Here is a 24113-nt window from a genome sequence, read left to right on the forward strand (position 1 = left end):
CCGGAGGGGGCTCGGCGGGGGGCGGCAGCCCCGTCCTGGGCGAGCGGTGAAGAGAAACGCCGAGGTTCTTTGTTGTGTAACTCTTTTTTTTTTTTTTTTTTTTCCTAAGGATTAGAGAGGGTTTGCGGCTTTTTTTGCTGATTCAGGTGGTTTTGTTGTGTTGGTGGTGTGTCGGGTTTTTTTTTGTTTTTTGTTTTTTTAAATGCAGGGTAGTCATGGGTAAATTCCTCTGTTGAGTAGGATGTCGGGTGAACTTTCTTGTGACTTTTGAATTCATCGTTGGCCGCTTCTCGTGTCTGGGGAGCGGCGGTGCCCATCTGCCGCGCTCCGTCCCCGCGGCTCGGAGCGCTTTCCAGAAGCACTCTAGATAACGTGAGGACGCATTAAAAAAAAAAAAAATACTAACTTACTGTAATTAAGCCACTTCTCGCTAAAATGCGTCTGGCTAGCAGCCCGTGGTTTCATCTGCGAGTCCTATTGCCAGGTTTTGTTTTTTTTCAATAAACGTAATTGCATTCAAGAGAGTTTGGGTTGAACGCTTTGCTGGGACAAGCAGACGCGAAGCTGTTGGAATAGCTCCTGTCTCTTTTGCTAGCGATTTTTTTTCTGGCCGTATATTGGGCTGTTTGTAGTTTCTCTTGGATTTTTCTCCCCAGCTACCTCTTAAATTCTTCTCACAAAAGTCTTAACTAATTTGATTTGGAAATGATGAAGGAATGCCTTACATCAGTGTGCTCTAGTGATCCATTCTTTCTTTCTGAAAAGAAGGGATTTTAACACTTGATATACTTTTTAACTTGTTTTTTAAAACCAGTCCCCATTCAGAATGACCTATAAGCAAGGTAGCCCACTTAGCACTCTGGGGGACTGGGGAACGCTTTTCTGCCTTTAGCTGGTATGTGTCAATGTTTGGTTCTCAGCAGCAGCACAGGAAGTCTCACCACCCTGAGGAAGAGTCATAAAGTGTGTTGAAGATTTGTTGCTAAAACTGGACTGAGAATGTGCTAATTCTGTGTTGTCTTTGGAAGAAATTATAGGTCATTTCTGACAAAAATATACATAGCTTTTCAGGGCCCCGTTTTTCCTTCAGAAAAAAAAGTCATCAAGGAATTGTGAATGATTTCCTATAGAATTGTTAGCATGGTATCACACACAGAATAATTGTCAGAGAAGATTGATAATGGCTTCCTACATTTGACAGATGGTTTTAAAAATTTCTTTTTCAGGTTTGAGTTGATCTTACTAACTGCAGCTATGGTGCAGAAGTACCAATCGCCCGTACGGGTGTATAAACACCCTTTTGAGTTAATTATGGCTGTAAGTATTAATTTTCTGTAATTTTTGCTTCCTTGACAGTTCCTTGTATTGCTAAGTACTTACTGAGCTCTGTTTGATAGGTACTGTAGAACATATTTTGTGTATCATTTCAGATTTATGAGGTATGTGTTTTCATGGTTTCTTCTCTATCCAGAGTATTCTTTTTACATAATGTGTTTTCTTTTTCTCCCAAAGTTTGTAGTTCATGGATTTATTTTAAAGTTAGAGCAAAAGTGGGTTTGAAGCGTATTTCCCAGGTGATTACTGGGAGCTATCTATTTTGGCATGGGAGAAAGTGTCAAGTGTGTTGATTAAAAGATTGTTGCGGTTGTGTCTTCATCAGTATGGAGTTTACAGGACTAGAGAGCACAGAGGAAAGCCATGAAAGCAAGGATAAGCCTGAAAGAAAGAGGAGAAAGCATTCTGAGCATTGGTAATACTTTGGGGGGAGGAAAAAACCTGATTGCTACAGAGGCCAGAGAGAGGAAAAAGAAAAGCCTTTTGGGTGCATGGTTGGTAATTTGTGTGCTAATGTTACAAATAGTAACCAAAAAAAAGAAGAAAATCCTAATTAGGTTCCCTCTTCTTTCTCTCTCTCCCCTCCCTCCCTTTTTTCTTTTAGAAAATGGAAAGGAAGTAGGTGTTTGACATTTTTAAGTATATTCAGCCAAAACCACAGCTGTGTGGCTCTCATGAGTTACGAAGAGCAGTTGAGGAGAGCAGTCAGGTCAGCTTCTACCTGATAAGAACAGTTAAAACTAAATAATAATCTAACTATAATTGTTTCATCTCGCTGAAAATACTGTTTTTAATGGCTTCAGAGGAGAGTTTTAATAGTGTTCATAGTGTAAATATTTAGATAGATCACATGGTTTGGAGTGCAGAGTTCCTTACGGAAGTGATCCTTTGCAGTCACAGGGCAAAAAAGAATTAGATCACTCTAAGGGGAATACTTCAAGTTCTTTTTATCTTATTTCAGAAACTGCCTCCAGTAGGTCTTGCTCTTAAAAAGGCTTCACGGCAAAGAGTGGTTATTTTCATGAATGGTGGACAATCTGACTGTGATGTGTTGAAGGTCTTTTAGGGACCTTACTATGCTCTGACAGTTAGGCTTCAGATGGTTTCTAATTTAAATTTGATTGTGTATATAACTTTGGCCTTCAGTGAATTATGTGGGTTCTTAGGTCAATCAACAAAAATTAGTTTCTTGGACAAAATTCTTTGGCTGTGTGTTGAACTGATGAGTCTTTTCCTTGCTGTTGAATTGAAGGAAAAAATTATTATTTTAAGTTATTTCTTCAACGATATTTTGAGTTAAAATGCTGACATCAGGATTTTTCACAATGCTTTATTGGTTATAAATAGAAACACTTCTGACTATTAATATTAACTTTGAGTTCTCAAACTGTTCTGTGGCTTGGGGTAAGGTTTGAAGAATAATCTTTAACAAATATGAAGCCTTTCCTTAGATGAATGCTTTTTTCTCCTTTGGAAAGAAAGAGGCTACACTACGTATGCAACTAGAAGAAAACAATAGTTGAAAAACTAAAACAGTGAACTAAGAGGTGAAGAATGTTTATAAAAAGAAACAGGCAGCTGAACAGGATGCTTTCTGAGACTAGAGGTTTAGATTAGCGATAATGCGTATGATTTATTTCATCTATGTCAGGGCAATGAGTTATCACTTGAACTTGTTCAGAATGTGATCACTGAATGAACATCCTTCTCCTGCCATGTTGCTTCTGTTATGTTATTGGGTTTTAAAACATGTAAAATTCCTGGTGGTGATTTATCAAAACTGATCATGCATTTTCTGAAGTACGTAGAGGAGTGCCTGCATAAGCCAAATTCTTTAAAGAATATAAACAGTATATGATAGTTTCACACCTTTTCTTACTGTTTTCCCTCGGTTGAATTGCATAAGTTGATGAAATATTTCTGGAAGGAATTTTCCTGTCAAATTTTGTGCTCTTAAAGTGGAAGTACTACATATTCTCAACAAAAAAGTGCTATAATGTTATTTTAACTGTATCGGCAGCCCTTCTGAAATGAGGAACACGTCCTGCTATGTACCAAGCTTGAATTTAAGGCACCAAGCAAATAACTTTAACAATATGGGGTTTATGTTTGATTTTTTTTTTTTCTCTGTCCCTCTCTTTCATATGCACCCAACCTTTGAGAGAATGTGTTCTCAAACAGGGGTTTAAACCCACACACCAGAGATGCTCAGCTGTCAGTAAAAAGCCTCTTGAAGAAACCTTTGGTCAATGTGGCAACCGTGTTCTTTATGCTAAGTTGTCTAACAAAAATCACTGTTTCTAGCGTGGGTCTTGATGCATGGGATCTCATCTGTGTCTTAAGGTGCAGAGTACTTCTAAAAATGTTACTTGGAAAATCATCCTCCATTCCCAGAGAGTTTCATGGAATGAAAGAGGTAATTCATTCTAGAGAGTAGTCATGAAGCCGACATGGACTGTAAAGATTTCCCGGATGATATGTGTTCCAACTACAAATTGGAGCTCATTAAGTCAAATTAATACTTAGCTTTCAGATAGAGAAATCAGTATAAAATTCTTCTCTTCTACATGCAACCGAATGAATGCCACTTGCAGAATGGGTCGTTTACACTACAAACTTCCTATTTGCCCACTTTTCCTTTCCTGGGTTTGAAAGAGGTACTTGAGGGAGAATAAAGTACAATCAGCATTCCATTCATGCTGCTCTAGTGTACTTTGAGAGAACTTTGTTCTCTCTGTGAAGGGTGAGTGCAGCTATATTAAGACAAAAAAATGGATTTAATTCCACTTTGATCTAAACCAAGATTTACAATTGTTTTGCAGACAATTATGATATAAAGACTTTTAAAATAGATGCAGTGAAAATTCTTTTTCTAAGTTGAATTGGTGTTGAAAATAAGTTTCTTGCACTCCTCCACTGAAATCCAAAAGTCATCTGTTGAGCCGTCATGTATCTCTGTGACCATATACTTTAAGGCACAGCCACTTTTCTCTCAAGTCTGTGAGAGAACTGGTGAAGTACTGTTGTTGGTAGAGAGTTGGGAGATCCATTGCTGCATACTTCTTGCCTTCCTTTATCATTTAAGGCAAGCTATGTAAAATCTAATACAAACTACTTGCCTTGAAGATTCCCTTTTACTGTCAAACTGTGGTTCCAGATAATATCTAAGTTCCTTTGAAAGCAGTAAGAACTGCATGCAAATCTTTTAATGAAACTATTTCCTGAACTTGAAAAGATTCAAGAATGATAGGCTAGAAATTATCACGTTTTAGTCTGACACACCTAATACAGGCAATATGACTTTACCAAATGGTACCAATGCTGACATGATGACTTTTGGCTGCTTTGTGGCGTATCTGTCATAATCAACTTCTTGAAAGCTCTGTGTGTATGTATAGATACATATTTAAAAAAAAAAATCAAACAAACAACCTGCACAGCTGTTCATCACGATGAATAGAATCTTGCCTTGTTTTTCCTCCTGTTCATGTTGAAGTTTACGTAATGCTGGAAGCAGCTGAAATGTGGAAAAATGACTGTTTACTTAGACTCACTTGTCAACTTACCAAGGTTAAATGTATTGGAGAAAAAACTGAGAGGCTGCTTTTATAGAACTTTTAAAGATTATAGATTCAATTTTTGATATTAGCTTAGAGAGGTTTACATTTAAAGTAATATAGGGACTTGCTGAATAAGTAGTTCTTACTGCTAAAAGGCAGTTAAGAACTTGAAGCTTTCTTAACACACATGAGGCTAAAATTAACTTTGGAGATTCACAGCTCATTTTCAGTCTGACATGCATTAGATAATTCCCCTTGAGTTTAATTTCCAAAGCAAATTTAAATAATGAATAATCAGCTACTATGGCATTCCAAGGGTGGAATTTATGCAAATAGAAAATAAGTAAGATTTTTGAAAGAACCACATTGAATTGAACCATTGACCAGAGGGGTTTTTATTTTTTTTTTTAGTTTCTGGAAGCTCTGTGGAAAATGTATTGCTCTTCAGCCCATTTAAAAAATGTCTGATTTACAGCCACAAATTACTTAGTATCAGAAATAAATATGAATAGTAACGTGACTGAACACAGCAAGTGTGCTCTAGACCTATCCTGTTATGTTCAGTCAAATTAATGTAGATTTTAAGAACGTGTGGCTTTATGAAAACTAAGATTTTCAAATCTGCCTGTGACAAGAGACAGACATTCAAAGGTATTTTGTAGTCTTTTGAATATCTAACATGATATTTCCACTTTGTTAAAGTTCCTGGCATTTGTCACCTTCCACTGATGCCAAACAAGTAAGAGAAGTCTGTTGGTTAACTAGTCATCAATGTCAGGAGCTTATGGTTGTGGAAAAAACGCATTTGATTTTTATTTTAAGATCAAAATAGCAATTAATTTTGCACTGCCCTGAGGCTAAAAACTACTTCCTTTCAAGCTACATGTTCTCATCAGGATCCTTTAAAAAAAAAAAAATTGTTCTCACGTTTTTCCATTGTTCTGGTAGAAAGATTCATGCTTTAGATATTCTGTCTTAATAAGTATAATCTATAGTGCCCTTCTGATTATATTGTAATTTTAATGGTTCGAATTTGCTGCTTTTGGAGAACAGGCTGACTGGCTTGCTTTGGTTTTAGAGAACTGAAAAAAACGATGTTTAAGGTAAATCTCCATGATTTAAAGTATATCTAAATTACAGGAAAGTAATAAGATTGTAGATGCCGTAAATACGCTTCAATGATAGAGTAGATTAGAAAAAAATTATCTTTTGGGTTTTTTTTCAGATTGACAAATCAAAGTATAATCCCTTGATCTAGATTGTAATGAGTTTCCTGGTCAGGCAGTACATCATCTTTTCATTTTAAAGGTTATTACTTTAAAGTGACATTACAAAAAAATTACTATGTATCAAGTTAAGTGTGACACCTGCTTATAAATCCCTACAATTTTTATTCCTTCTAGTCTCATTTTCTTTTTCTTGGGAAAAATGCATTCCACATATCATGTGAAGCGGGGCCGAGAGTCCGATAAGAAAAAGGAAGCTGTTCTCCAAGTGCTTATGAAAGTACAAAGTAGGCTTTAAATGTACAGAGAAATAACGTATTCCCCCACCGCGGTGCACCTTCTTGAGGATTTGTCATGGATAATTAAAGTCCGGGAAAGGGAGCAAACTGAGTGTCCCCTCCTGAAGCTGCTCAGCGGCTTTCCCTTCGGTTGTGACTCCCAGACTCTCATCTACTTTGCTTCCTGTCTTTGTTCAAAATTCAGGCTTATTCACTGACGGAAATGTGTTGGTAAAACCATGGTGGAATAATGCCTTGTATGGATTTTCTTATTTTCTATTAAGTGTCTGTAGTTTAACTGCTGTTGTATGTCATTGTTGATGGTCTCTTGTGTTAGCACAGGTTGTAAGAACAAATGAATGTTTGGCCACTTGTTTGGAATGAGCCGTGGCTAACAAACGTAAGAGTTAAGTTGAGCACTAGGGAAAAATATTGACTTAGCAGCCTGCTTACCGTGCAATTTACGTGTTGTTTCATGGCCTGCTTAGATATTTCCATGGCTAGCTGTTTCCTGTTTTTTGTGGGCAAACACATGACCTGACTGTAGCTGACAGCTGCAGTTCTCTTGTGCACCAAATGCTTTTAGTCAGTATTTTTAACAAGTCTTTTACACTTTCAAAGCTAAAACACCACTACTGTCAAACTCTGAAAGGTGTCAATGGAAGAAAAATATGTATCAAAACAGTTCTTGCTACTTGGTTCTGAAAGCATTCCAAGCTTTTCACCCCTCGCAGGTGTTTTAGCTCGGAGACTGGTGTGAAGTGCTGTTTGAGAATCTGTTGATTGGACAAGTGACTGTTGCCTTTGAGTTAAAAAATCTCAAACTTAGACGTGTGGGAACCTGGCAGAAAGGAAGTGGTTAACACATTCTGCAGAGTCCTAGACAGCTGTGGTACTACAGTTATGATCTGGAAAAGGTATAACTTCATGATCGTAATTTACTGTGTGGTTAGCCATTAAGAAGCATATGTAAAAGCCTTGAAAACCCCACGTGAAAGAGATGTAGTGCACTCTTTTTTTTGTTAATTTTGAAAACGTGTCCAATGAGGAGCCAGAGGTTGCACAGAGATCAGAGGTGTCAGCTGCAGACGCAGAATGAGGTGTTTCTGTATGGTATGGCCAGTTATGTGCACCTCCAGCATGAGCAATCTGTGCTTCCTGTTCCTGTTGGAGCTTTTGCTGGCATCTTACAGCAGAATATTTGAGCTGCTACGCTTGTAGGAAACAAGCACACAATGAAAGAGGGAGTAGAAGGAGAGCCTCAGGGATCAGAAGCAGCCCCTGAGGATTTTCTGTAAAGCACATTGTGCTCCAAAATCTGGACTCATTCAGAATTGAGGGGTATTCACTGTGATTTTTTTTTTTTTCATAACCAAGATTGGTTTTGCTTTGCACTTAGTTTGAATTCGGTGTGTTTCTGGAAGGAGAGTGGCGATGTGATCTTAAAACTGTTGCGTTCTGAATATAGAATGAATCTTCTGAGAATTTGCAAGGAAATCTGTTAATTAGCTCAAGTTAAAATTAATTACAGGTTAGTCTTAAATGGTCTATTTTCTTTCCTCCTAAGTGACTTTGTCTTTTAATTTTTCATGTAGTTTAAAATTACTATGTATATATTCTAAATGAAGCACTAGGCTGTTAAGCTGAATTATTAACTTTTTATCTCATTTTTGTGATATGGTTAAGATGGGCCAGGTTAGCAGCTCAGGTAAAATGTTAAATAGGGCCTATTACAGGTAATTTAATAATTTGGCTTTCTCGCAGTCAATTTGCGTGCAGCTTTGTTTCAGTTGTAATGAGTCAGTGATGTTTGAGGTCAGAGTCCTGCCAAGAACTCACACTGGTGGAAGATAATGGTGGCAACATGACTGGAAAGCTTGTGTTGGAAGGACTGGTTAGCATGATCTAGGGTCCACAGCAGCATGGGGTGGCCTTGCCAGAAGAGTACAAGCAAGCAATGAACCATCAAAATTTGAGATCGGGTCCTGGCTTTTCTCTGCATTGCTTTTGTTCAAGGAATACTGATTTCCGCCCAGTCCACTGAGGTTTTCAGCTTGTGGTTCTGTCTTATAAGGGTCAGAGAAACATAACTGAACATGCGGTTTTCCATTATAGCTAAGTTGGTGTTGCAGCTTGCTCTTGTTGCTTTCTTGCAAGGACATGTTCATCCGCAGGCCAGTTTAGGGAGCTGGGCTGGTCAAAAGCTGTCGTGGAAAACCAGAAAATGAATACCTTGTCAGCCTGATTTCCTTGCCAGACTCACGGAAGGCTGATGAGCACCCCTGCGGGAGGACGTGATCGTCCCCCCTGCACTGTTAGTGAGCTGATGGCAGCTGGCCACAAGAAGGGAAGAGCAAATCAGCAGGGCATTTGTCAGTACATGTTGCACTGTGGGAGCCCTTGATTCCATGGGGAAATAATTAGGGATCTGCAGTTTGAAAAATGCTGAAGCCCATTGCGGTAGCAGTAAATGAAGGGGCCATTAGAAAATTGATTCAGCAGTCTTCAGACCTGGTATTATTTAGCAGTGCAAAGTGTTTGCAAATTGTGTTTAATGGCTTGGAGTTGTGGATTCTGTGAGCTGCTTTGGCATAAACGGGAATCTGTCCTTGCCTTAGAAAAATAAAAATTAAAAAAAAAAACCCACAACCAAACAGGTATTTCGTATGATCTAATGGGGTAGCGTGCAAGCTGACTGGTTGGCTTTCTTGCTTTGTATTCATGTATGAAACTTCAAATTTGAACATCTTCTGTCTTGGATTGCTCTCAGGTTTTACTTTATGATGATAAGGTTTGGGGACTATATATCAGTAAATTTGAAAATAAAAATATCACAGGGCTCTTGGAACCTAACAGCTTTAACTGGTAACAGCAGAGGGATCGTAGGAGGGAGCAAAGAGAAGCTACCCTTTTGTATTAAAAATGATTTTTTTTATTTAAACTGTTTTAATTCTTAATTTAAGAGAACCCAAATGTATATAATTATCATTTCAAGACTTTGATGAGATTTATGAAGTTCAATATCTACATCTGTAGGTTTATGTATGTTTTGGATTATTTGTTGGATAATTACAGCTGTTTTCATTCTGTGATGTTATTTATATTCTCAAAACTTGAGTTATAGGTGTTTTTTGGAATATATGCAGATCAATCAGTGTAACAGTTGAAAGCTACGTTGTAAACCTCGTAACGTTTGAGCCTCCCTGTGTCTGATAACTTTCTGCCTTGACTACTGCTGCTATAATATTATATCATATTGCTTTGATAATAATAGATCTCATTTTGTGAAAATGAGTATTTCTTTGGTGATGGTCAGGATGGCGATGTGTCATTTATATTTGTTTATGCCAGAACAGAGGGGGAACAGTTAGTTTCCTGATGAGAGCACTTCCTTTCTCGAGTGCATTGTGTCTCTTCATTTAGTGTAAAATGTGAGTACCATAGACATTAAGTCCAGTTCAGGAACATCAGTCAGCAGAATCCTTTCCAGAGGACATTTTTCTGGCTATTTCATTCAGTGCGTAAATTATACTACTTAATTTACAAAACTCTTTGCTGTGCAATTCATTGGCCTGTGGATAAATTCTTCATTACTGAATTCATGGCGCTATGAAATTACTTATTTCTATTGAAGTGTTTCATGGTCTGCATGGCGCAGCCACTGATGTTGTAATGAACAGGATTTAAAGCAATTTCACTTGAACTTGTTTGTTCTATGTTGACTAAACTGATTCTTGCTTTTGTTTGCCTTTCTTTGTTGTAAAGGAGGGTAAAGAACAAAACTGTTGGTCTATAATCTATGATTTTTAATTGCTTTTTAGAAAAGAATCAAAGGAGTCTTGACTGTTCTTTTTTTAATTGGCTTACCTTTTGGAGCTATGTGGCATCTTTCTTTTTGTGTTTTATTGGGGAGCAGATTTAGGGGTACAGAAGTTGTACCACCTTAACATGTCAATGATGCATCTAACAGGAGTATTACCTGGTTATTGATATCTTAGTGATGTATTTGCATGTGGGGAAAGGGATTGTATTCTGTCTCTTACTGAGAACCACAGTACTGAATTGCACCATAAGGCTCATCTAGCTAGTGTGCTGTGTATCTGCCGCTAGGGAAGAGGATAAGAGTGAGATAAACATGGTAACACTCTCCTGGGATACTCTCGTCCTACAGCGATGTGTCTTGACAGCCCTTCTGGTCTAGAATGTGCCCGTTGTCTATAATAGCACCGCATGTGGTTTCTTTCTTGTGCCTGCCCAGTTCCTTTCTGGAGCCAAGTGAACTCTCTATCGTGACACTCTCCAGCAGGATTTTGTGCTTCATGACATGCTCTGTCAAGAGTTGTATCCTTTATCTAGAGCCTGGCTGCTGCTTGCTCAGCTTCACACCACCTGCTCCTTCTGTTGGAAGCAGCAGTGAAATCCTGCTCACATCCTTTGTGCTGCTTGCCATGTTAGATCTGTAAGATATCTCCCTCAGTTTTTAAATTATTCTTTTTTATGCTGATGAGTCTTAGTCTGTTTAATAGTTTATGATTCCATATGAGAAACCACTGTTGTTCTGTACTGTTGATCTTCCACCATCAATTTCTAACCTTTTTGAGGCATCTCCTGATACATCAGACGTGTATGTAAGTTTAAGATTATTTTTTTAAAAGTTACATTTAACTTCCTAGCTTAAGAGGTAAATTGTTTGCAGGCCCCAGACTTTATCATGCTGCATTTTGATGACATCCCATTGACATTGGTAAATGGTCAAGTTTTAATTGATATACTTAATAAATTTTAATTGGGTTGCTTAATAGAGTACAGCTGCTCTACCTGGAAGCTGGTATTTTGCTGGTCCAAAAGCCAAACCGAGACCTTTACAGTTGAGCCATGCTACTTATCTTGAATTATGCCCTTTTGGCAAAGCTTTCTTTACTGTACTGATTATACCCTTGGTAGACTGAAGTCACTCTTGCAGTGCTTAGAGGCCAATTGCCTCTGGGCCAAATTAAAACCTGGTGGGTGCAGTTTGAGACAATGAAGTCAAACCTGTTTCGGAACCTTCATGCGTTAGGGGTGTTGATCCGGGTGATGGAGATCAGGAGACTTTCTCTTTGTGGTAGTACAAGTCTTTAACCTTTCAGACCATGGCTTAATGAGGAATTCTGAGCCTATACTGTAGCAATGCTGTAGTCATCCTTTCCTCCCCCACTCATAAATTAGATTTTGTCTACACAATAATACTTTTATTTAAAATACCGTAACATATTCCAGATGTTAAGCATGTTTTAACAGACCTGCTTAGTGAAAGTGTCTGTGATTCTAAGACCCAAAAAGTGACGAATACCAATTGTAGGACTCGTAAAAGTGAGACTTAAGCATAGAGCAATAGAGCAGTAAGGAATATTTGACTGTTCCAAAAATAGACCCTCAGTGGACACGGCAGGATTGCAGCTGAATTTTAAAGTAAAACTGACTGCAGAGGAACCAGACATGCAGTTTTGTTAACTGGAAAGGAATGGGGAAGCCAAGTACCAAATTCTGCTTTCAGTGTGACAGTGTCTTGTGCATTTGTGAGATGCCTGTTAGCAATGCAGAACATAGCTGTCACTGTTCAGCTGCTGTAAGACAAGTAATGGTTATTTACAAGCAACAGTACAACCAGGTTTAATGGTTTACAGTATTTTGATGCGTGTATCTTAAAAATTTCAAAAAAAGGTATGTTCCTGTGTTGTGTAAAGGTTGATGTATTGCTATTGTTGCAGAGAAATAGGAAGTGCTTGAGAATAGCTCACATTCCCCAGTAATCACATGTCTCCAAGCGTTTAAGCTTTCACTGGCCTGTTGCCAGTATTTACTGTGATGCTCTTTTGGAGGTCAGCCTCTTCTCCATAGTGCTGTAACCTTGAGCCAGAACAGTCATGTCCTGTGCAATTGGGGTCAGAAGGCAAGTCTCCTATCCTAGAAACTACCGAAGTTAACTCTAATTGCAGGGCACAGTCTGTCAAAGAAAGTGGTGTGCTCAGAGCTACGTGGCTTCTGGGCCAGAACTGATTTCCATCTGTCTTGCTTGGAACATGGGCAGGGCAAACACTCATTTTCTCTGTTTTGCACATGCATTTAATATAAACAAGTTAAAGTGAAATTGCAAGTCAATCTGATATTGCTATTGCCCCCACTAAGTCTACTAGGGTCTGCATATACCAAAGAGCAACTTAGAGCAGCATGGCTATAAAGTCTGTCCTTGATGTTCAACCTTCAACCTAGACCACAGCAATGTCAGGTTTTTTTCCAACCAGCAATTTGATATTGGTCTCCCAGTCACAAGCCAACCTAACCTGAGTGGTTGGGCTTCCCCAGTTTACGCTAAAGGAAAGCAAGATTAAAATTATTTATATTCAGCATGTTCAGGTTTTCTGTCCTTAATATTTTTTTTTTTTTTGAGGAAGGAGTGATACTTGCTCAACTTCTCTATTCTAGCTTCTCATTTTAGAGAGTTACGTCTCAAGACTGTGCAGAGGCTGCAGTTGGAGTTCGCCTCGCTCACTCTTTAGCGGAGTGGCACTATGCCTTGGGTTCTTTCAGGCTCTCTGGACTTCTTGAAGGGAGGAAAAGAATTAATTATCCTCTTGTGAATGTCTGGGAGGCAAGCGGGGTGTAACTCTTAAACTCTTACACTGGCTATCCACTTTCTCCTCAGATCCCACCCTGGTGATTCATTTGTTCTCTGAAGATGGACATTCAGGCTCTCGTGTGAGAATCAAGTATTAACAGTTCCAGCTGGGCAAATTTATTTAAGCAAACCACAAATGACTTGTATCTGTTTTAAAGAAACCACTCTTCCAATTAAAGTACCATTGAGGCAGGCCTGTGGTTATTAAAGATCATCTTTTACAGATAGAAGATGCAGTGTTAGCCCTTGTCTTCAGGTCAGATTCTTTATCTCCAAACTGTTTTGCCTGCTGAATCAGTATACCTTTTACCACCAAAATCTTGATTAAAGTTGTGTTAAAACATTGAAGAATTTACTTTTTACCTGCAAGACGATTGCATCTCTGCATGTAGCAAAATGGTTTTTAGGTGGTTAAGAGCCAGTCCCCTTCCGGTGTCATTACATGTAGCTGTATGCAACACTCAGGCCACTATAATTTTGCTAGTAAAGCTTCTCTATGTGACCACTTTTCTGAAATGAAAATGCTCAGCTATTGAATACTATCTGTGCAGGAAGGGTACACTGAGGGGGATAAAGTAAGTGATCTTTATAGGAAGAGCCTATGTGGGTGGCTTGACTGGTCACATCCCTCCAGAGAACAGAGGTTTCTGTGTCTGGCTATTTCTTCCACTGCAGGAAAGCAGAGACTCTTTGCTTAGTCTGGTAAGTTGGTTACCACAGTTGCATAACTCAACAGTGAATTACCAGTAAAATTCCACTTATCTGGAAGATTGCTTCATAGCCTGTTTTGAATCTCCTGCTTTATTTATAAGGTCTAAATTATTTTAATGACATATTAAAATATTAAAGTAACTTTATGCATGCTTGAAAACACTGGGTGCTGAGGCTGAGATTCACTAGCTCTGTAGCCTTCATGTTTGTGCTCCGATAAAGAAGTTTGCTTCAGACCTTCCTGTCCCCTAGTAACTCCTTGTTTCTGCTTTTTGCCTTTTCTTGTCCCCTACCTTGCTTTTGGTTTTGCACAGTCTTAAGCAAATATGCTATGCTTTTTTTAGTATAACTCAAATTTGTCAAGAATGCTTCATGAATATGTATTATCAAGTATTTCCTCGGAATAAGCTTAGAGTTTTGCTGATGCTTAGCTGTAGGTGCTATCTAAATGGAGCATCCTTTCAATAAGCTGCTTGTGAAATCCTTTTTGTTTCTGGTTTGTATGCTAGTAGAAAAATGAGCGCTTCCTTGGTTCACTTATAGTTCAGAGAATGTAAACTAAAAGGCTGAAATTTGTATAAACTTTTTTAATTACAAGAAAATGGGATTTTTTTCTGAAATTGTTACTATCATCTTGAGGTTGGGTTTGATGTCTTCTATAACTTTTAATAGCAGTAGGAAATAACTAGTTCTAAATCCTGTTAATGAAGGTGATACTAATATGCACAATCCTACCTAGTCAATGCATACATAGGATGAACTTCTCCACAGCGTTCTCAGCAACAGCTACCTAGAGGCGTACCTGTTGCAAACAGTATCCTGTGATTAACAGCTAAGATAATATCCCAGAGTGCACAGGGTTTGGGGTGATGTTTTGCGCAGTAAGGATATTCTGATTCCAGTACGACTCTTGGTGCTATCACTGCATGATGGCCTCCGAGGAACGAAGTTTAAGCACAAGCAAGACAAACCTATTTTTAAGATGAGTACCAAAGGTTTAGAATGTGATGCAGATGCTGTGATGAGATTACCTGGAGATCTGTCCAGTTTCAGTGACTGCTTTTACAAACAGCCCGCATGACATAATGAACAGTACACTTGCTAAGTTTTCGGGTGGCACTATAGCATATTGAGTGCATTACACCTCAGAGGGACTCAAAGCTAGTTTACCAGAATGAGCCTGCAGGGTAGTCATTAAGGCTGTTTAAAATGCCAAGCTATGCATTTGGTCTATATTTGGAATGTACTTAAAGCCAATAGTGATCAACACTGTAACCATGGAAATTCTGCCTGAACTAAAGAGATGAACAGAAATGCCAGTATGTGTGTGTTAGTGCTACTACATTCACTTGAAAGTGCTTTGTAGCAGTGTTAACACATGAAAGGTCCTGTTGCCAGAAATCCAGGGTGGTGTGTGATGTGTTGTGTAAGTAGCACTCCAATCGCAAGCTATTGAGGATACAGTTTCGTTTATGATGCTATTTCAGCTGTATTTCATGATTTTTGTGATTGGTGGTGCGTATAAACTACTGTTATGCCTGAAATTTAGTGTGAAGCTGTTCCTTTTACACTGTGGAAGACTTCAAAGAGATTAAATAGGTGTGCAGTAGCCCAGACTGTGTCTACATTGCTGCGTGCAGATAAGCCTTGATACTTCCTGTTATGTGTCATAGAGCTTCGTTCCCTGTCAAAAGCCGCAGGGTCTCTGTTCTAAAACGTTGTTTTGCTTCCCCTGTACATGTTTTGTACATCCCGTACATGTTTTGAGTGACTGGTGGCAAGTGCTGTTTGGAGTGATGGTGATCCAGAAGCAAACAAAAAATCGTCTCTAAATTTTTATGGTCGCAGCTAGAGTAACTTATTTGAGCTAAAGCACAAGAATAGCTTCCATGCTGTTTTCCTGACTCCATGGAGATTTTTAATTTATTGAATCAAAGCTCTTCATACAACATTACGAAGTAGCTACTGAGTTTGAGTTTAGTCTGTATACCAGGTTATTTTGTAATGGCTGTGGGTAATGTCCTCGTTGCTCTCAGACACTTTCTGTTTCAGGAGTTTGCAGAATGGATGTGAAGATCAGAAGCTTTCTTGCTGTGTTTCTAGGATTTGAGCAGCAATTTGCAGTGCTTGCTTTGAATGTGGCAGGCCTGTTAACCTGTTTAATAGAACAAATAGGTATTGTTTATTCTGTGGTGACATCCACAAGATTACTTTAGCAGGTTTTCCTTAGCTCTGTTCATACCATCTAGGAGGAGGGTATATTTGAAATGTGCAAGAAACATAAGTGGATACTACTTAACTTCAGAGTACTACGGGCTTCTAATGCAGCTAAATGTAAAAATGGACAGAACAAAGTATTGAAGCCAAAGGCTTTATATTGTTAAGCTACGGGGTGAATTTAAATGTATTGAAATAAATCTCTCTTCTCATCCTCCCTTCCTCGTTCTGTGTGGATGATAGCAAGGTATGAGTCGGTCATTCATAGTAGTCTAGGGTCTGAAATCCTTTTCAGTGAAACCTGATTAAATCAAGTGGACCCCTTTCAACAAGTATGAGCATCAAAAGAAGACAAGGAGGAGTAGCAATTATGCTCTTCTGTACACCTAATAAAAACTTTCTTTCCATGCAGAAGAACTGAGTGACAGAGGAGCTGTCAGTGGCAAGAATTTAATGGCTTTGAATGCCAGGGAAAGAAATGTTTTCTTGTCCATCTCTGGTTATACTTGGTTCTATTTCCCTCAGCTCCTGGTTTCCTGGAGAATCTCTCAGGAATTTCATTTCCATTCCACAAAAGGAGGGGCGAGCTGAGAAAGCTCAATTTACTGGCTTGACTGGCTTTCAAATGCTTTTCTAGAGACAAGGATACTGTAAACAGCAAGTCGTCTTAGCACTTCCTACTCTAACAAGATCAAGTGAAGCCCTGGTGATGTTAATGAAATGGTTTCTGTAGTGACCTTCAGTGTAGGGTCACGTGGGCTGCTTAGAGCATAGGTTGTTTAACACCTGTGGGTGTTGGAAGCACAGGGAATACTTTGAGACCTGTGCAGGATCCAATAATGTCTTATATGGTCAAGACTGACTCAGTGTGTTAGTCTCTCGTGAATCAGTTGGACCCTTGATCCTCTGAATATGAGACATAGACCTGGGCTATAAAGTTGAGCACCACTTCAGTGCAATATCATAAATATGGCGTTATAATAATCTGAATATCATGCTGCAATAAGTTCTTGAACCACTGACAATTTTTCTTCCCAGATACTCTATGTGAAAGCTCTGTTCACTGCACCGGAGAACATTTGAGATTGTTTTTCAAACTTGCTTCTCTTGCTATTTGAGGAAATAATTAGCCTTCAATTTGAATTCATGGACAAAATCTGTGCAGAGTAGATTCTTGTTAGTACTTGTCTCGTAATTTGTATAATAATATGTATTTGTGTGGTCTATATTTTAAAAACACAAAAAAATAAAACTTCAAAACCTAAAAAGCCATTGTAGTTCAAGGGTTCGATGTGTAATTATATAAAACTTTAACAGCCCCCTTTATGAAAATTTTAGACAAACTCCAGAGTTATGAAACTTTAAAGCTGGGTTGTATACTGCCAAGTAGAAGTAGTTGGGCCATTTTGGGCAATTACTTAGGAATGCTTTGCTTTGGTAGCCTATGTGAACGGTGCAGGCACTGCTTGTTCCCAGTGCTGCTAGCTTACACTTGTAATTTAATCAGAAAGTCCTCAGTCAATAGCACTTGTTACACTTGTATAGTAAACAAAAACTTTTTAGCCTCTAAAATGAAGCAGAGTGCTTCTCTTATTGATACTGACTTGCCCTATTGATTTTTCTGTGCAACTATTTATTTTATACTTAATAGTCACTGTTAATACTTAAGAGGCCAAATTTTATTTTGTGCCAGGGAACAGAAGACAGTATATCCTGTTCCTGAGTGACAATTGCCACAACAGGGTAAAATGCTTTTGGACTGTAACAGAGGGAGGATAGAAAAGGGACAAAGTAAAATAAGGTCAGCATGCAGTTGACAGTGTAGTAAAGTCTGATGGGGAGAAAGGTGAGGCGTTGTGCAATTTTTCGCCTGTAGTTTAAGGTAAGGGGCTACTCCCATTTGTCAGGTGAATGTCTGTCAGTTCTCATTTTAAGAGATTCACCGGAATACATCCCACCACGCGATGCAGCTGTCCCCTCAGAGCCATCTGCACGGCTGTCAGATTGAATGTTCTGACAGTTCTTCTCTGCTATTCGCAGCCTTCTCAAGTACAGCTCGGTTTGTAAAGGCTGGATTTTCCTCTCTTCAGTGAAGTTCTGCTCTTCATAAGAGTGGAGGAGTTTTTCCTGTTCCAAAATTAAGGTATTAAAATGAAAGTATATTCAAATGTGGGGCAATGGGATTGAGTTTCTTTTTTTTTTTTAACAAAACAAGATGGAACACAGAGCCTTCCTTTTTAATGATGCGCACTGCCTGCTTAATTTGTCTTGATTCTTAAAACCTTTGAAGTAGCTCTTGTTCAGGTGAAGGATTATAATTTTTAATTCAGACAAAGGGCTTCCCCACAAGGTATTTCCTGATGTACTTTCTCATTGCCTAAATCCAGTTCAGTGATAAGTTGTTATGCAAACATTTTGTTTGTTGATCTTGCTGTGATAGCCAGCAGGTTAACCATTGGTGAATCTTGCTGGAAAAGCTTTGGAGGAGTGTATTGTGTTCTGGTTCTAATTTGAACCTTTTAAACACTTTTAAAAGTAGAAATTGCAATGGAAGGCTTAAACTCTGGTTCTCTCCCCCTTTTAAAATAAGTCATAGTGTTCTCTGCCCTTTCAAGAAAAGTAGTAGGGAAGGTCTCGTGCATGTAATATACACTTTTACAAATACCAATTGTGCAGCGAGTCATCATCCCAGTGCTTTGAAAATCTGACTAGTCATATCTTAATGGCATAGACCAGGCCAAGACTTACAGGTAAGTCAAAAATAAGGTTGGTTAAACTACCTCATATTTGTCAAGGACCAGAAATGTGCATATAAAAAGTTTTTGTGTTTCAGATGATATACAGCCATTTGTTCATAGGTCTGAATCTGCCTTTTTCATGCTGGGTGGGTTGTCTGTAGTCCCCATAAGCCTCATTTGTAATCTTGTGTAACTAAAGCCGCCTTGGTCTTTGCCAGAGAGAGTGAGTTCTTAGTACTGAGTCACCACCAAGCAGCCTTTGTTTCCCAGCAATAAGAAAATAACTTCCCTCTTTGTAAATGAGAACATTTAATGAAGTGAAAACACAGTGGAGAAAAAACACTTAAGCCTACTTTGAACAAGGGCTGCTGTGGAGAGCCATACTGATGGGGGAAGTTAACTGCAAAAAAGCAAAGTTTAACTGTGCTGCTTGCGTGGCAGCAGGCGTCTGGCTTGTAGCCGTGGAGGTATCCCTTTGGGGGACTGTTTGTCCTTCCAGAACTGGCTTCACAGAGATGTTCCTTTCCAAAGAGCTGAGAACCTGTGTATTAAAGAGGCTCGTTCTTTCCCAAGCTGCAGGCAAGTTCGTATTGCCCCTTCCTGCATAGGAAAGCTACCTTATCAAAAAACTATTTCTAGAGCCTTTTGAGGTATATCCACTCTAACCATCTGCTTTCTTCCATGCACATGCCCCTGAGCTGATTACTAACACGTCAACTAACATCCATGAGATACACTGGCACTGAGATACACACCTCTTTGTAGAAGTATAATGATTTGTAAACATATGTATGTACTATAAAGAGAATGGTAAAGACCTATGAACAACAGTGTATGGGGGATGAGGAGGTATTTGCTGATTTGTGAGGCTTAATCCAGAATTGTTTCTTTCCAAGTGCAGCTGCCAATGATTTGAAACCTCTTGGTTGGCCTCCTGTGAGTCAATGTTCTTCCTATTGATCTACAGTGCTGTGCTGCAGGGGGAGGAAGGGGGTACAGTGATAGGCAGGACTGATGAAGCTGCTGGAATGCATCCTGCTTGAGTGACCCTTCTTTCTTGTGTGTTTGGCAATAATTCAGAAACTCCACATACTCGAAGTGTGGTAAATGTTGGTATAGGCTTGCAGATTAGTACCCAAACCTAGTCAGGTATTGCAGGCAGAAATTAAAGTTTCTATGTGGCCCACACGAAGTGCAGCAGACTAGATGCGATTGCTGGGATGAATCTTTTCATCTGTTCTGTTGAGGTGCCCTTGGAAAATATTGGGCTACTCCTAGAGGGTTACTGTTCTAGCAATTTTGAACAGAAAACATCTTAAAAAATAAAACATCTTCACAACTTGTTTCATGCAACTAAGCTATTAAGAAAGTACTCAATATGCTTCGTCTTCTGAACGGTACCTAAAATTCCTACTTATTTCACCAGGTTAGAAGTTCTGTTTGGAGGGTTCAGCTACTCTAAGAATAACAGCACAGTGTAAGATTGCTTGCAAGTCTTGTCAGATCTTTTTTCTCCTTGTAAGCATAGAAATTAGTTTTGAGTCATCTAATGGAAATACTGAACAAGCCCTATCCTTTAAGGCATGAGACTGGGAATATATTAATCTGGCCAGAGAAGCTGAGTAACTTATTTACATGAATGACTGACTTTCTCCACTGAGGACTGAGCACATGCTTATTATCAAGGTATTTTATTAGCCCTAGGCATAGTTTGAGAAGGAAAAAGCCAAACAGTGTCTTTAGTCCTTCTAAAAATTGGGTTGGGGTCATGCCTAAGTGCTGTTCTAAAGGTGGTATTTTGAAAGGATCCTGTTATTGCTGATATTAGAAGCCCAAAATCTATGGGCGGCAGCAGCAGCAAGTATAATTTCCTTGGGTATGAAAAATGACTGCAATGGGTTTAAAATAGTCTCACTTTTGAATTGCTTTCATGTCTTTAAATACAGCTGAAATACTAGCAAAGATAAAAGTAAAATAAATCCCGTTATTTTGACTCTACTCTGAACATGAGTTGCTAAGGGAAGCAGTTGGAAAAGGAGCTTTAATACAGTGCTATTTTGGTGGAAATTATGCTTGTCAGTGTTCTTACTGTTAACATGCATTAAGAAAGTTAAGGGTTTATATAATGAGTCCATTAAATTTGAAGTTCAAGCTGCTTCACCATACTGTGTTTTTCTTGATGCACAATGCCAGCTTCTAATGTATCGGCGTACACAAACTTCCCAGAGGCTGGTGGGAAATTGTAAAAGTACATTATTAGGGAACAACAGAATTGCAGGCTTAAAATCACTTTTTTGAAAGGTCTGTACATAGATGTCTCTCTGGGCCAGAGAGGCGTTGTGACTTTTCATGTCAAGCCCAGTACCAATTGTAGAGGCTTTGAGGATGAGCACGCCTGCGCTTTTTACTTGTGTTACATATCAGAATCTCCACACCCCCTATTTTTTTAAATGTGACAGAAGAAAATGGTGAAGTTAAGTAACGTTCTTGCAACATCCTACTTGGATGCGTTTAGTCCTACAGCAACAGCATTTCACTCTTGCATTGAGTTCATCAGGATTACTGCAGCTGCTTTGCTTTTGAGGAACTAATTGGCTTTTGTGATGGTATCTGTACAGTAAAATTGAAATCTTGAAAGGTGTGTATTATCTAATGATTTTATTTGTACAGAGAGAAAGGTGCATATTATCTAATGATTTTATTTGTACAGAGAGACATATACAGCAAAAATGTGTGACATCTTTTATAACATGCTCTGCTTTATCAGACTGCTAAAGGAATACTGGATAATGCAGTTCAGTTACTTCCTGTCTGCAAAGCTGGACTTGAGACAAAATTTCTGGTTCAAAACACCCCAACGATGCAGAAAAATTCATTGAATTCTATTATTGGAAAAGAAAAATCGGCGTTTGATCTTTCTTTAATCTTCTCATGCTCTTTTAATAGCTCCAGTCATGGGGATGCATGTGCTGCTTTGACTCATGTGTCTCTTATTGTCTTGTACCACAAATTACAGGTTTTCTTCCTGTGCTGTGTTGGTCTATGGTGAAGTGAGATTTTTGTATCCTATAGTCTTTAGCAGCTTTTTCCTGCCTACTCTGCAGCATGAAAGAGAACTGTTTGCCATATGTGGAAGAGACAGCTGTGCTTAAATCAGATCGAATATTTTGATGTGGCTATGGTTTACTATAATCACTTTTTCTTCAAACAAGGCTGTGCTGAGAAATGATGCATTACAAGAACCTGTTGGCAATGGTACATAAAGAAATAAAACCAGCCTAATTTAAGAGCCCAATAAAATGACTGTGAACAGTTTTCAGTACTCTGTGTGCATGTTCTTTAGGGAGAAAGAATCCTGTGTTGCTGTTAATCTCTTTGAAACCCTCAAGTGCTTTGTTGCTGTAAGCATTGAGCTTGCCAACTTTTGGCAGATAATTATTTTGTTCCTTCAAATTGAACACTTTCAATTCAGTCTTCCCATTCAGAACAACAAATTCTTCTTGGGCATTTTTTTGCTCACAGTTCAATAAACACTTATGAGCAGGTAATGTTGTAATTTGCAAGTGTTTACAAGGTAAATGGAAAGCATTTTGAGGACCAAGATGAGAAATGCATCAATATGTGCAATGAAGAAGACTTGCAAAGGCTTGGCAGAGGAGACTACTCAGATGGGGAAAATTCATTGTGATCCAAAAGTAAAAAGACTTTTAAAATAGTGAGAAAAATGTTAGATATCTACTTCCCCTTCTCTCCTGCTTATAAAATAATTGTTGTAACATGAGGTCCCCAAAATAAAATAAAAATATTAAATGAAGCAATCAGAAATCCAGAAGTACTTCTCAATTCTGCTTCTTCTGGAAGTATTCTCTTTTTCTAACTTAGGACAACATTTAACTAGGGTCAATATTGTTAAAATAGGGACTAATTTAGAAAGAATGCTGAGACTTATTCAGTGAGAAGGCTGAGAGATTCTTGAATGACTGTAAAATATACAGTCTTCTCACCAGGACAACAAGAGCCTCATAAAAGAAACTTCTTATACCATATTAATAGGACCCATCCTCCCTTTCTCTTGGAGCTGTGAAAGGTTTTTTCTCACTGCTTGCTATTGTGTTACAACAGTAATGCTCTGTCACTTCTATTGTGCACACATCTCTGAACCCAGAAATTATTTCTATTCTTAATTTAAACAAAACCATCTGTGCACAGATTAAAAGTTTGAGAAAAGGAGCATGTGTACTTACTCACTGGTTTTCCTTCTAGTACATTACAGAGGAGCTTTATGAACTCAGGACAATCATGCTGCAAAAATGATGTAAAAATACGCGTGAGGGGAAAAAAGCTGACACTGTTTTAGTGCGTTGCACCACTGTCACCATAGTAACACTGCATTCAGACTGTGTTTGAACACTGGTAACAAACTAAGTATTTTAATTCTTATAAAGGGAGAATTAAGAGACCTTTTCTCTTCCAGTGCCACCATTGCATACTTTCTGCAGCTGCTGCTTATTTTCTTCCACACCCTCTTCCCTGTTGGTGCTGTTCCTTTGCTGTAGCCCAGCTATATTCAGAGCAGTTAAAATCAGCTAAAAGGACAGAGTGCATATTTCAGCTCTTTTAAAGAATTGTTTCATGTTCTGCTCTCAGATTTACTTTGTTACTGAAATTTTCTTCTGCATTGGGATACCTTGCAAATCCTGCCTTTTCACTGAAGCCAGCTGGGTTCTGATAATGGCAAAAATGAAAGACTTCAGACTATGGAAAGAAGGCTAAAGAAATACTTACTTTACTGCTACCCTATGTGGGGAAAAAAAAAAAAGCCAAAGAGAAGTTGATGCACACTAGTGACTATGAAAGAAAAGGAAAAAAAAATTTACAGTTATGTTGTATTCTCTAGCCACCATGGTTCTAAAACTAAAATTCAACAAATGTGCAAATGGGGATAACTCCCATTTTCCTCCTACCTGTTTTACTGCTCCCAGGTTCTTAACTATCCTGTCTGAGCGTGCCTGATTTAATACCATCTTCTCTGCATCTGTCAGGTATTTGAGATGAACTTATTTACATGACTATATTCTTTAACCAGACTCAAAGCTATAGCTAGCTCTGCATTATTGCAAAAAGTTTAAATTTGCAGGAGGATGAAATGGCCTCATTGTATGGGAAAAACTTACTGTATGTTGTTGGAGAAAACTGTAAGCTGATAAACTGTGCAGTGAAATCATTATGAGTACTCTGCACAGGGAGCTTGAGAGCTCTATTAGCTTAAGAAATAGGTTTTGAAATGTTTTTATTAGACCTTTGGGAGCTCTACGGAAAACCCTCTAGACAGCTTGGTGAAACACCGATAATTAGCATGTGGGGTTTTTTTTAATCCAACACAATTGTTT

At 38.6% G+C, this 24113-nt stretch overlaps 1 protein-coding gene across 1 annotated transcript in view; it reads left to right on the top strand.

Moving 5' to 3' along the window:
* Positions 1-1254: 1254 nt before the first annotated feature.
* Positions 1255-24113, top strand: part of SEC14L1 (SEC14-like 1 (S. cerevisiae)) — a 39387-nt gene continuing 16528 nt past the window's right edge. Inside the window, exon 1 of the mRNA XM_009888680.1 lies at positions 1255-1317. Within this exon, the coding sequence (XP_009886982.1) occupies positions 1255-1317 (63 nt within the window). The remainder of the gene's footprint in view (positions 1318-24113) is intronic.

Source organism: Charadrius vociferus, unplaced genomic scaffold (genome assembly GCF_000708025.1).
Source record: "Charadrius vociferus isolate BGI_N301 unplaced genomic scaffold, ASM70802v2 scaffold281, whole genome shotgun sequence".
Taxonomy (NCBI): domain Eukaryota; kingdom Metazoa; phylum Chordata; class Aves; order Charadriiformes; family Charadriidae; genus Charadrius; species Charadrius vociferus.